At 40.5% G+C, this 13,740-nt stretch overlaps 1 protein-coding gene across 1 annotated transcript; it reads left to right on the top strand.

Annotated features, from left to right (window-relative positions):
• Positions 1-1,975: 1,975 nt before the first annotated feature.
• On the top strand, positions 1,976-6,921 carry RDH14 (retinol dehydrogenase 14). Its single transcript, XM_069580251.1, has 2 exons — positions 1,976-2,488; positions 5,871-6,921. Exons 1-2 carry the CDS (start codon positions 2,096-2,098, stop codon positions 6,486-6,488), a joined length of 1,011 nt encoding a protein of 336 aa, XP_069436352.1. The 5' UTR covers positions 1,976-2,095; the 3' UTR covers positions 6,489-6,921.
• The last annotated feature ends 6,819 nt before the right edge of the window (positions 6,922-13,740 follow it).

The following is a 13,740-nucleotide window of genomic DNA, read 5'->3' as shown; positions in this document are numbered from 1 at the left end:
AAGCAAACTTCATGACATTATTACCTTCCCTTTTTCTTTTTGAATCAATGAAGAACCTAACACTCAAAAGGATTAAATAGTTTGACCAGCGATGTGCAGGTAATAAATGGTAGGACTAAGATTCAAATTCAGATCTCACTTCAAAAGCTATATGCTATTTCTCTTCCTCATAGCCTCTCTTGCTCCTTCTACTCCATTTCTTCTCTACCCCACCCACATATTCCATCCCTAGTTCTAGTAAACCAGACCACTGCTGACACAGACTTTTTGATCTGCTTCCTAACTGGATGTAAGCCAGTCTAAAATAATATCAGTCATTATGCTTTCTGAGTACCTACTCTTTTCTATGCATTCCCCAATAATAAGGCCACAAGACAGACTCAGATATTATTCCATCCCATCCTATTTAACAATCCCTTAGAAGAAATCAAATGTATAAGTTCAAATACCCAACACCAGAGGGTTAAGTCTTCAGTGCCAACTGAGGATCACACATGAGGTTGAAGCAGAGATCTATATGGGCTGGAAGTTGTCAGGAAATGAAGGTGGGCTTTGAAGGATGGGAAGATGTGGAAGGAGAGAAAGGAAGAGAGAGAGGAAACATGTGCTCCTGGCTCAGTGAGTTGGAGAGGCAGCTTCAAGTTACAGGTAGGGTGGAATAAAGGCTTCCCTTTCAAGACTGTTGTTCCCGGTGCTCGTCCCATCTCTGAGCTCCATTCTCAGCACTCATAAGAAACTACCTTCTGGCATCCTACCCGTTTGCTCTTTGTATTAATATAATGCCTTTGGTTGCATTTTATATCCTTCCCAAATATAAGGAAGTGGAGGAGGGATTATCAAAATCATCTGTGGAGTGTAGTTCAAATTATAAAAGCTGTGTGTCTCTTCTTTTGTCCTGAAGATTTTAGAATGGAAGCAAGCAGGGAGGTCTCTGTACCAGACAGTAGGCATCCTGAGGGCAGAAATAGTACCCTATTTCCTTGTGACTCTCACAGGGCACTGGGCCTGGCACACACTAGATGGGTGAGTAGATAAATGTATTCCAGTTTAAGAGTAATTTGGCCTAAAGTTTGAAGTTTGCAGCTTAAAGATGTATCTCTGTGGCAATAGCCACCCCCACCTCCCTCATTTCTGAAGCATTTTACAATGTAAAAAACACTTTCACTTCCTTGTTACATTTAATATCCTCTGCAAACAGGAAAGAAGACACTTGTGGATGAGCCTGTTTGTAAGTCTATATGTACAGTAAGTCCAAGCTTTCCACAGTGTATCTCTCACAGTGTCCCATTAGACCATCTGAGGATGACTTTTTATACAGTGACCAATGCTACAATAGTCTTCCGTTCCCAGATCGTGGTCCCCAGATCAGCCGCATCAGAATCACCTGGGAACCTGTTAGAAATGCAAAGTCTCAGGTTCCATCTTGGCTTCTAATGAATTCGAAACGCTAGTGCCTGGACCCTGAAATTCCTGTTTTTACGTGTCCTGCGGGTGATTCCGATGCAACGCCGAAGTCTGAAAACCGCAGATCTATTCTGATTCATGCTGCTTAAGTTCTTAGCATCAGCTATAGGGGTGGGGGGGTGTGTGGAGGGGAGCGTTTCCTCAGACTTCAGTTCCACAGGGACCATCCTTCAGAGAATGAAGGTAAACTGAACTGAGGGTTAACAAGTCCCAGATGATCTAAACGGAAAACACAGTAAACTAGCTCTGAATTGTGGGATTTGTAAAGCAACCTATAAAGAGATTCGTAAATTCAAAGTAGTCATTAGGCATTCCCACAGGCAAGGCCACCACCACTCTGGGATCTCCGTGGGAAGTGACCTCAGGAGCCTGAAAATCTAAGGACCTGCGGTCACCCTCCTCGAGCGATGGGAGCCCATTCCACCGAGGCACCACAAACGCCGGACACTCTTAGCCAATCAGGTGTCCTCGGAAAGGAGACTACAAGTCCCAGCATGCCCCACGCCGCCTTCAGGAGACGACGAGCCGCGTGCCCAGTGTCCTTTGCGTACAGGTGGCCGGCTTTGGACCCGGCAAGCCGCGACCCCGGAAGTCCCGCGCAAGGGCCGGTGGGCCCTCGGCCCCGGCGGCTATGGCAGCGGGTACCGCGGCAGCGTTACTGGCTGCACTAGGTGGGATCCTGTGGCTAGCCGCCCGGCGGTTTGTGGGGTCCAGCGTCCAGCGGCTGCACCAAGGCGGGGACTCCGGCCTCATGCGCGGGAAGACCGTGCTGATCACGGGGGCGAACAGCGGCCTGGGCCGCGCCACAGCGGCCGAGCTGTTGCGCCTGGGGGCTCGAGTGATCATGGGCTGCCGGGACCGCGAGCGCGCCGAGGAGGCGGCGGGTCAGCTCCGCCGCGAGGTCTGGCCGACGGGAGGCCCCGACTCGGGGCCCACCTCCGGCGGTGCCGGCGAGCTCGTCGTCAAGGAGTTGGACCTTTCCTCGCTGAGCTCCGTGCGCTCCTTCTGTCAGGAGATGCTCCAGGTGTGGGGCTCGGGGCACCTGCTGGAGATCCGCGACCGGCCATTGTGGGGGGTCTCGGCGGACAGGGCGGGCCCTGGAGGGCCATGGGTTGAACGAGGAAAGGACCGCCCACAGTCGAGGGGGTGTGACCTTGGGAATGACCGAGGCCAGGAGTAGAAATGATCGAGTGATGGAGGCGGCTGGGGAATTGAAAGCTGGAAAAATTGGTAGGGCAGTCTTTTGTCTTCCAAAAATGTTGGGGGGGAAAAAGTGGACCCAAGAGGAAAATAAGCGAATTTCTGAACGTTTCCTCTTGTCATGTGAGGACAGCCCAGGAGGAGACACGCCAGTTCTCTGATTGTTTTTTTTTTCCTATGTCCCAAGTGACTCTTTTGCACTAAGCCATCTCTCAAAGAGCCTGAGAGCAGATAGGGGAGGTTGCTCGCCAGGGACCTTGAAGCAAGTCTTTTTTTTTTTTTTTTTAATTTTTCCCTGCTGCAGTAGGAAGGTGCTCTCTGCCACCAGTGAATTCTTGAGTAGTATCTTTAGCGGGGACTCTGGCCTAATTTTCAAATAGACTGGAGCTTGGAATGCCAGTGGTCATGTGCTCTAAATAGGGACCGAAATAAAAATATCATACCTAGTATTTATTGAAAATGCCTGTGTGCCAGGAGCTGTTCTAAGCATTTCAGATATATATATATATATGCTTCTAATTTTTAATGAAATTAAAGTGACTTTGGCTGCTATTGTCATCTGGTCCTCACTGTAACCCTGTGAAGTCGGCATTACTATCCCCATTTTGCATCCTAAGGCCATTAAGGCATAGGTAGGCTAAGTAATTGGCCCAGGATCTCTCTAAAGTCCTTGCTTTTAACCCCTGTACTTCTGCTGTGTGCCAGTGAGGTAGAGGATTTCTTTATTTAGATAGTAAATAATACACTGAAATGGATGTCCTCTGCTGAATTTGTGATAGAAGGGTTTCCTGCAGAGGTGACTTGCCAGAGGTCTTCAGAAGAGTGATGTCTAGAATTAGCTGGCATAAAAAAAAAGAGCCCATATGAAAAGAAGTCTCCTGGGTCTAAAACAGAAGCTCCATACAGTTCTAATTTTTTCATGATGCCCTTGGGTCAAAACAAATACCTAGTTTATTCATTAAGTAACTAGGTCCAAACAACCTATTAATTATTTCTATAACAATAGCTGTTTGGAAAAAAAAATACACATAGCTGAAATAAAAGATATTTCATTTTTTAGTAACCATAATTATCATAACCATCAGTATACTATTGGGAAATGTGCATCTGTTCACTGTACCAGCTTGTTGGAATCAGATTGGACTTTGCCACCCTCATTTCTGTTCTCTGCTGATTTTTAACATCATACTTGGATTTCTTACAACAACTGCTAAACACTCCCCTTTGCAAAGATAGGACATCATCAGAAGGAATATAGAATATATTATGTTGAATATATTCAATATAAAATGTTGAAGCTGTGCGCCACTTGGAGACTGTAGTTTTTGAGATGTTGAGCAATATATTGTTTTGTTTGCCGTGAAATTTAAAACACTCCAGATCATCCTGAGAGTTCCTTGTGACTCTTAGGGTTCCTTAATGCACAGTTGGGAAGCTGTTACAGATCTAAAGAGGTTTGTTTCATTTTGTTTTTAGGACTAGTATTTCATTATCAAGTAAAACAGGTTTAGAAAATAAGAAGTAATAGTTTATGAGATGTTGGAAGGATCAAAAGTGGACCTTCCTATTCATTAAAGGTGTAGATGGGGCAGCAGTGTATACTTATTCCTTGATACTATGGTTTTTTATTACTTTGAAAAGTAAAGGCACTTGACAGAACCAATTAAAAGTTGAGGAGATAAACAGATAACAAAGTTGTTGTCCTTCCTGCTAAGTATGTATTAAGTTCCTTTCTGGCTCTGAAGTTCAGTAGTTCAGTGACTGTAATCAGAATTCAAAAAAAGGAAGTGTAAATTTCCCACAAGTTGGTATTCTTGGTATTTATCTCATTTATCTTCTAGAACTTAAAAAACAGTAAATGATAAAGTCTTAAAATACACAAGCCCAGCAAAGAATGATGGCTCAGAAATGATTAATACAGGAAACTCTTCCAAAGGATTACTGAAAAGAACACTCCTTTCTTTCCCCCACGGGTGAACTTTTGCCTTCTTTTTGAAGTTGACTATTGGAAAAGCAAAAGGTGCTGAGACAGACAGAATGAGAAATAGTAATCCTCTGACAGGTAGGCTCTGATAACAGTTGTGAAATTTAACACATTTTTCTTTTCACTTATGTTTGGCAAAAGGACCAGTAATATTTGAAATTTGACCTCAGATTTATATAATTGTGGGTCATCACTGTGTCTTTACACCTGGAACACGTTTTATGTTTCTTTTTTTTTTTTCCCCTCTGCCTATCAAAAGAGACAGAGGAACCAGGAAAGGATGAGGGAAAGCCACCTTACATTAAGTAAGGAATTAAAAGACTTCCCTTTTAGGACAGTCTAAATTTTAGGACTTTAATCTGGAGGGATGCAGAAGGATATGATCAAACTGCAGAATTCTAACTATATAGATCTCCGAAGCTGGGGGCCCTTTGAAGCTTGAAAGCCTTTCATATAGGAAAAAAGAACTGTGAATTCTAAAATCGTAATAGAGGTCAAAGGTGCTTTTGGGGCCTACCTCCTGTTAGTCTCCTTTGCTGTTTTTGTGAGACTTGGTATATCTGATTCATGGTGGTGGTTCTGATATTTGTATACTTGTATAAATATAATTTTTGTCTTAATGTTTCTTTGATTTATTCATGACGTTCTCTCCAGTCTTAATTTGTATCCCTGATGCTCTCTATTGCTTGGCCCAGTTGTAAGGAAACAACTTGAAGGTGCTCTATCTGCAGGGTGCCTTGTACTTTTAGAAAACCAGAGTAAAGCAATCCTGACTTATCCCTGGGAGTGAACAGTGCTGACCTGTCTTCTGCTGTAGGTCCACTTTCGAGCTCACATTGGTTGTCTTGCTTTGGTTTAAAAATCTCAATTAGAAAATCAGTCTAGCTTACCAATTAAGAATAGGGCCATTGGTGTCAATCTCACCTTCAGATTTTTGCTTGCCACTGAGGAGCCCTGTGATACTGGATAGATCACCTAACTTTAGTGCTTCAGTTTGCTTATAGAGTTGTTAAGAGTAGATGATGATAATGTGAAAAGCACAGGTCAGGCACCTCGTACACGTTCAAGTTGTCATCGTCCTTTTTTCTCTCGGTTGTTAAAAATTCATAGAGGCATTTTTTAGAATTTTAGTAGTTAGTGGGATTTTTTTTTTTTAATTTCGTTTTAGACACGTTTAAGGCCTGTCTTCCTAATTCTGCCATTCTCTTTTTGCCATTTGAAGGAAGAGCCTAGACTGGATGTTTTGATCAATAACGCTGGAGTCTTCCAGTGCCCTTATATGAAGACTGAAGATGGATTTGAGATGCAGTTTGGCGTGAACCATTTGGGACACTTCCTACTCACCAACCTTCTCCTGGGACTCCTCAAAAGTTCAGCTCCCAGCAGAATTGTGGTCGTTTCCTCTAAACTTTACAAATACGGAGACATCAACTTTGAAGACTTAAACAGTGAACAGAGCTATAATAAAAGCTTCTGTTACAGTCGGAGCAAACTGGCGAACATTCTTTTTACCAGAGAACTCGCCCGCCGCTTGGAAGGCACCAGCGTCACTGTGAATGTGTTACACCCTGGCATAGTGCGAACTAACCTCGGGAGGCACATACACATCCCACTGTTAGTCAGACCACTTTTCAATTTAGTGTCATGGGCTTTCTTCAAAACTCCAGAAGAGGGGGCCCAGACTGCAGTGTATTTGGCCTCTTCACCTGAGGTGGAAGGTGTTTCAGGCAAGTACTTTGGGGACTGTAAAGAGGAAGAACTGTTGCCCAAAGCTATGGATGAGTCTGTGGCGAGAAAACTTTGGGATATCAGTGAAGTAATGGTTGGCATATTAAAATAGGGACAAGGAATGGATGAGAGCTATTTGGAAAACCGGATGTCAGCCCTCTCTTTAATCAGGAATGGTGTGTCTTGGATCCTTGCTGCTTGAAAATACAATTTTGGTTTTACAATAGCACTACTAAGAGGTTCATAGAGGTATTTTTAAATTACTAAGAGGTTATTATTTGGAGAGCATAAAATTTCCCAAAAGATGTTTTAAATATATATAATAACATATCAATAATTATCAGTGATATGTTTATGCATGGATTACAAATATTAAAGAATTTAATGACTTGAAATAGATACCGTGAGAAGTTTTTCACATACCTGTGAGTTTTATGGTATATTTAGTGCTAAATATCTTAATGATGATACTGGCTTTTGTGGTGAAATAATATGCCTGGTGTGAATGCACAATTCTTACCTGGAATAAATTTATTGATACAGATTCTTAATTGTGTGTTTCTTTAGAAGCTTCACTGAATTTAGTCCTTTATGATATCATTAGCCTCTACCAATGGTATGCCCAGTGTATTTTCTTCCCACACATTTTCACACTGCTTTAAGAAGTAATATTTCTAAAATATTAAAATTTGAAGTATTATTTCTAAAATTTGAAGTATTATTCAAATATAGAAGCTGCATGGGTAAGCCAGATTATAGCAATGCTTTGAGAATGGAGTTCTCAAAGGCTTTTCCTGAAAGAAATTTGTGGAATTTAGTAGTTTAGAAGCGATTTCCAGTTAAACTTTTTAATATACTTTTGAGACTCTCCCTGAACTGGCCACAGGCTTACCTTGTACTCTTCACTCAGTGCTGTCCAGTAGGATTTTCTGAGTGACAGAAATAATTCTGTCTGCAATGTCCAATATGACAGACTCTAGACACATGAGCTTTTTGAGTACTTGAAGTTTAACAAGCAATTTAGCACACTAATTATTTGCTCATAACTCCAGTTAGGCAGTTGGGATAGGAATTATCCAAGGAAATATGTTCTTACTAGATTTATTTCCTCAAGAACCAAGTATTGTACCTGATACACAGTACATATTGAATAATGAATTATGTATGAATAAATAAGTATTAAAATTAAGTAGGAATATTATAGGCATCAAAAATAATTTTAACTATCTGTTTTAACCATCTCATAATATTGGAAAAGTGAATTATGACAGTAAAGAATAGACTGAGCTACACAGAATTTAATGACCATTTTGACCAGAAGCAGTCCTGACTGTAATATCTGGTTACCAGTATCAGTTCTTTTTAAGAAAGGCAGCATCTTGGCAGATGGTATAAAAGGTCTGTTTCCTCTTAGGGCACTGGGTTGTAAATATGAGAAGCACTGAGTGTTTGTATCATCACAGGTGTGTCTGTGCAGGTGTAGTCATTATAGCTGCATCATGTTCTTTGAAATGTATTTTAAAAAAATAATCCTAAAGAAGACCTGCTGAATTTAGAAATACAGGCAGGAAATACATCAGAATGCAACCTGGAAAAATGGAAGCTAATAAATCTGTCCTACACCTTGACTTCATTAAAAAGTAAACTTTTTTTTTTTTCATTTAATACCATCTTTTCTGGCTGTATTTTGATACCTGATGCTTTTCAGGGGATTTGGGACGTTTTTGTAAGAGTTGAGCCTTTCAGAGTTCTTATTTGTGGCACTATAATAAAATTGGATATATTAACTTATCATGGAAAACTAGAAACTTGTCTGGAAACACCAACTCTTAGGTCAAATAAGCTGCCATTGGGAAGATGTCCTTCCCACGTGGTGTTCAGTGGACTCGAACCCTAATCACTATAGTAGAAGTAGTTAGATTTTGAAGAGTATTTAAACCTTTTGCTTTCCTTTCCCCTTTCTGTTGACTTACTTCTATTTCACTGGACAAGAAAATAAGAAAAAGGCAGTTTTGTTACTATGATACTCTTACCCTTAGCAAACTGTTGTTGAGATAAGCATGTAACATGCCATACAATGGAATAATTGATTTGGAAACCCATTGGTTATTGACTTAAATCTTTTGAAATGCTGATGTCTATTTCAAACAGGTTATTCTGAAAAGGTGAGACTTCTGGGTCTTCTGCCTCAACTTTGCTCAGAGTAACTATTTTATATAGTGGGATTCTAAGTAGTATTTAATTAGGACAGTGACCCCACTACTTAAATATACCACCACACTGGGTTTAATGAACAACTTTGTGACCTTGCCAAGTTACTTAACCTCTCTGAGCTTTTGTTTTCTTGGCTCTGTCATTGAGACATGAATGCCTATTTTGGAGGATTGTTCAGTGAAGAAACCAACAGACTAAAGAGTTTAACAAAATGCCTGCCACGTGTTCATTTACTCATCCCAACGTACCTTATCACTGTACTGTTAATCAGTTCAGTTCAGTCGTTCAGTTGGGTCTGACTCTTTGCGACCCCATGGACTGCAGTTCTCCAGGCTTCCCTGTTCACCAACTCCTGAAGCTTGTTCAAACTCATGTCCATCAAGTCGGTGATACCATCCAACCATTTCATCCTCTGTTGTCCCCATACTATTAATAGTAATTAGTTGAGTACACATAGTGGGAAAAAAAAGGTCTAAATCAAGATTCAGCAAACTTTTTTTTTTAAATGCTAGATTGGGTACATCCCTGATGGTCCAATGGATAAGATTCCGCACTCCTAAATGCAGGGGTCCTGGGTTTGATCCTCGTTTGGGGAATTAAGAGCCCACATACCACAACTCAGCCCACACACAGCAACTAGAGAAGACCAAGCTGCAACAAAGACTAAGCACAGTCAACATAAATAATTTTAAAACATAATTTTAAACAATTTTTATAAAAGGCTAGATTGTAAATACTTAAGGTTATTAAGCCACAGGTATATATTATTTTTCTGCTACATATTCTTTTTTTGACAATCCTTAAAAAATATAAAAACATTCTTGGATCACTCAGGCCATACTGTTGTACTTATGCAGCATCCAAATATATTCTATTTGTTTTTAAGACACGGTGTAAGGCAGCAGCTCTCAAGTACACTGTTACTCCCGTTTTCTTAATAAGGCTCATGTTGTTTCTCTTAGTCATTCTCATCTCATTTGGCTGTTTGCTTGCAGACCCAGGAAGTGGAGAGAGTGTATTTTTCAAATCTCTCTGCAGCTCCAGATTCTGGAGTGAAGAATAGCAGTTATCTGCTTTCAGCTCCCTCTCTCACAAACCTGCTGGGCCTGGCCTGAGATCTGAGAGAACCTGTATTTAAATATTTAATTGATTCCAAATGTGCTAAGGAACACTGCAGTGAAGACATGTTCCTAGTCACTCTTCAGGAGCTTGGCCCCACAGAAGGAGCTTCACATGTTTCCCAAACCTTCTCTGGACAGCAGGGAGTTAAGTTAGTTACAGGTTAACATGGAGGAATAGAGAATATTCCTAAAGGAAAGTTAGAGGGAGCACTCAGTGTTATACAAAGAGAGAGTTTTTGCTACAGTCGATGTTTAATCAAAGTACAGTAGAAGCACTGTTAGCCAGCGATCATCTCTAACAGAATGGCTATAATAACCAGTTCTCTGTTCTTTTTGTAGAACATGGTGACTGATGCCCACAGCTGGGGAGGCACTAGGTTGGCAGCCTCCCTCTAGAATATCACTGGAACTTCTGCCCCCACCTGTTCTGTGATACATTTAGGAAGAGTAAGTTCTGTACCATTCATTTACTTGTTTAATAAATATTTATTGAATACCTAGAATGTGTCAGGCATTATTCTAAGGTTCGGGGTACCTAGGAGGCAGCAAAGGAAACCAAACCAAACCTACACGTGTATGTTAACTATTCCTCTTATTAATCACACAAGAAGTTATTAATCATAAAGCAAACTGATGAAATATAAATACAAAGAGATAATGAAATTTTATGAAAACAAAGCTGAGTGCTCTGTAAAAGCTAAATGAAGGTGAATCAATAGAAACTTATTGTCAGATAAAGTCTCAAAACAAATGTCAAATACTTAAAAATAAATATTATAAAAATCTAAAAGTTGTCCATATTCAGTCTTTGCAAGTGGCTTTAAACTTTCACTCCATTCTAGAGACACAAAAGCTGGAAATCATAGACTACCCTATTTATGTGAATATTAGAAGATAGAATTCTAAGTGAGCTCATACTCAGAAAAATAGTGAAGACAAACCCTTAGCTTTATATCAGAAGTTGGGAAATTAATGAATATGTTAAATGTTTTTACTTCAAATAATAATGTTGCAGTGCATATTATTCATTTTTACAATTTCCTTCTTTAATTGACTTTTCATGTGACCCACCAAGTTCAAATAAGAAGGCTTCTGTTGTATAAAATAGAGCTATCACTGACATATAAGAAAAATTTCAGTTTGGAGGAACTGGTTATGAATGTATTTGTATCATATTTTCCCAAAGCCTTCTGATCTAAATTTGGGAATATTTTTTTATTTTTTAATGTCCCAATATATTTATTTGATATATTTGGTCCTAAATATTTTTTGTAGCCTCAGTCCTGTGTGTTTATTGGTAGGACTGATTTTGAAGCTGAAACTACAATACTTTGGCCACCTGATGCGAAGAGTTGACTCATTTGAAAAGACCCTGATGCTGGGAAAGATTGAGGGCAGGAGATGACAGAGGATGAGATGATTGGATGGCATCACCGACTCAATAGACATGGGTTTGGGTGAACTCCAGGAGTTGGTGATGGACAGGGAGGCCTGGCGTGCTGCGGTTCATGGGATCGCAAAGAGTCGGACATGACTGAGCAATTGAACTGAACACGTATTTTCATCATCAACTGTTTGCTGCTCTCTCTCATTTAAAGCTCCTACAGATTGCATTAAACCAATAAATTCTTGAACACTTTTAATAGAATTATTTTTCACTATGTCATTGTATCTTCAGAAGTTGCCATGTCGCACATGATGCATCACAGCTTGATCTGTCTTAAGTTGCAGGTCTTAAAATCTGTTTTCAAGCTTCCTTTGTAAATTCTAACTTAAGAAAATACTTGTACTTTTGTTTTTCTTCCTGTTTTTGTTTTTTGTATAGCCCATAGATTGAATAGTTATCCAGTCATTAGCAGAAAGACTAAATCCTAATGGCATCTTTTTTGCTACTAAGGGAGCAGTAATGAGTGAGTAAATAGAAGTTTCAGTTGTAAATATATTCAAAACACTTTTATCTGTGCAGACCTACACACAGTGTTGCCATTTTAGGTATATCTAGGACAAGGCAATGGCACCCCACTCCAGTACTTTTGCCTGGAAAATCCCGTGGACGGAGGAGCCTGGTGGGCTGCAGTCCATGGGGTTGCGAAGAGTCGGACACGACTGAGCGACTTCACTTTCACTTTTCACTTTCATGCATTGCAAAAGGAAATGGCAACCCACCCCAGTGTTCTTGCCTGGAGAATCCCAGGGACGGCGGAGCTGGTGGGCTGCCGTCTATGGGGTTGCACAGAGTCGGACACGACTGAAGCGACTTAGCAGCAGCAGCAGCAGCACCAGGAGTTGTATACATGCTTTGAGGAAATGTTCAACAGGGATATATGTGTATACACACACACACACACACATATATACACACACACACACAATCATTATTAGTTCAGTGAAAAAAGCCAAGTGAGTTTCTGCCACCAACCCATGAAAGCACAGGAAATGGCTTTGTGTAGTAGGTGTTCGAGTCTAAGCATTCTGTTGACAGAAACAGGTTCTACCCAGGGATTTTGTGTTAATGTAATCAAACACTTCAGAGCTGCAGCCTAGCAAGCTCAAGTCCACCCACCTCAGAGTTTATCTTTAGCTCATCTGGAAGAGTTTATTTTAAACATGGAACATTGTTTGCTGCTGTTGAAATGAAAGTGAGAGAGTTACAAGCTTTCTTCCACTGCCATCTGGCAGATTTACTGATGGATCGGGTTCTTTAATCCATGTAGCCCCGTGTGTGGGAGCTATTGTCTCCGTGCTGATCACTGCAGCTGGCTTGGCTGAACTTTCAAAAGCTCACACAAAGCTATCACGAGCCATCCTATAGATAAATGAAGCTGAGGGTGTTGCAAAAGTCACTGTGTATTTTCCATTTTTCTCTGAGCACACGTTTTTTGCTCTATAATTTCCTGTGAACTGGAAAAGAAGATAACTATATTTTGAAAAACTAATGGAAGCTATAAAAAAGCAAATATACTTAAATTAGAAAATTATGGCAAAGTAGAAAGGAAAGGAACAGCAGAGTTGGGATCTGTATCTCATTATATTGAAGGGGAAGATTGAAGGCAGAAGGAGAAGAGGGCGACAGAGGATGAGATGGTTGGATGGTATCACTAATTCAACGGACATGAACTTGGGCAAACTCCGGGAGATAGTGAGGGACACGGAAGCCTGGCATGCCACAGTCCATGGGGTCACAAAGACTTGGACATGACTTGGCAACTGAACAACAACAATATCTCATTAAAGTAAATGCTGCAAAAAATCAAATGAGAGTATTCTTTCCAATGAGAATTTATCTACTTTTCCTCTTTATGTGTGCTATGGGGACACTTAATGATACACACGTTACATAGTTAATCATTAGTTATAGCCTCCATTGGAATGAAACTATATAGGATCTCACATAGGACATCATACTAAGTATAACTTGCAACTAACTCCTAACATCTATTTCTGCTTTACTGACTATGCCAAAGCCTTTGACTGTGTGGATCAAAACAAACAGTGGAAAATTCTGAAAGAGATGGGCATACCAGACCACCCGACCTGCCTCTTGAGAAACCTGAATGCAGGTCAGGAGGCAACAGTTAGAACTGGACATGGAACAACAGACTAGTTCCAAATAGGAAAAGGACTACGTCAAGGCTGTATATTGTCACCCTGCTTATTTAACTTATATACAGAGTACATCATGAGAAACACTGGCCTGGAGGAAGCACAAGCTGGAATCAAGATTGCCAGGAGAAATATCGATAACCTCAGATATGCAGATGACACCACCTTTATAGCAGAAAGTGAAGAAGAACTAAGCAGCCTCTTGATGAAAGTGAAAGAGAAGAAAGAAAAAGTTGGCTTAAAGCTCAACATTCAGGAAATGAAGATCATGGCCTCTGGTCCCATCACTTCATGGGAAATAGATGGGGAAACAGTGGAAACAGTGTCAAACTTTATTTTTGGGGGCTCCAAAGTCACTGCAGATGGCGATTGCAGCATGAAATTAAAAGACACTTACTCCTTGGAAGGAAAGTTATGACTAACCTA

This window comes from Ovis canadensis, chromosome 3 (genome assembly GCF_042477335.2).
Source record: "Ovis canadensis isolate MfBH-ARS-UI-01 breed Bighorn chromosome 3, ARS-UI_OviCan_v2, whole genome shotgun sequence".
In the NCBI taxonomy this organism is placed as follows: domain Eukaryota; kingdom Metazoa; phylum Chordata; class Mammalia; order Artiodactyla; family Bovidae; genus Ovis; species Ovis canadensis.
This window is presented reverse-complemented; position numbering and strand designations above follow the sequence as displayed.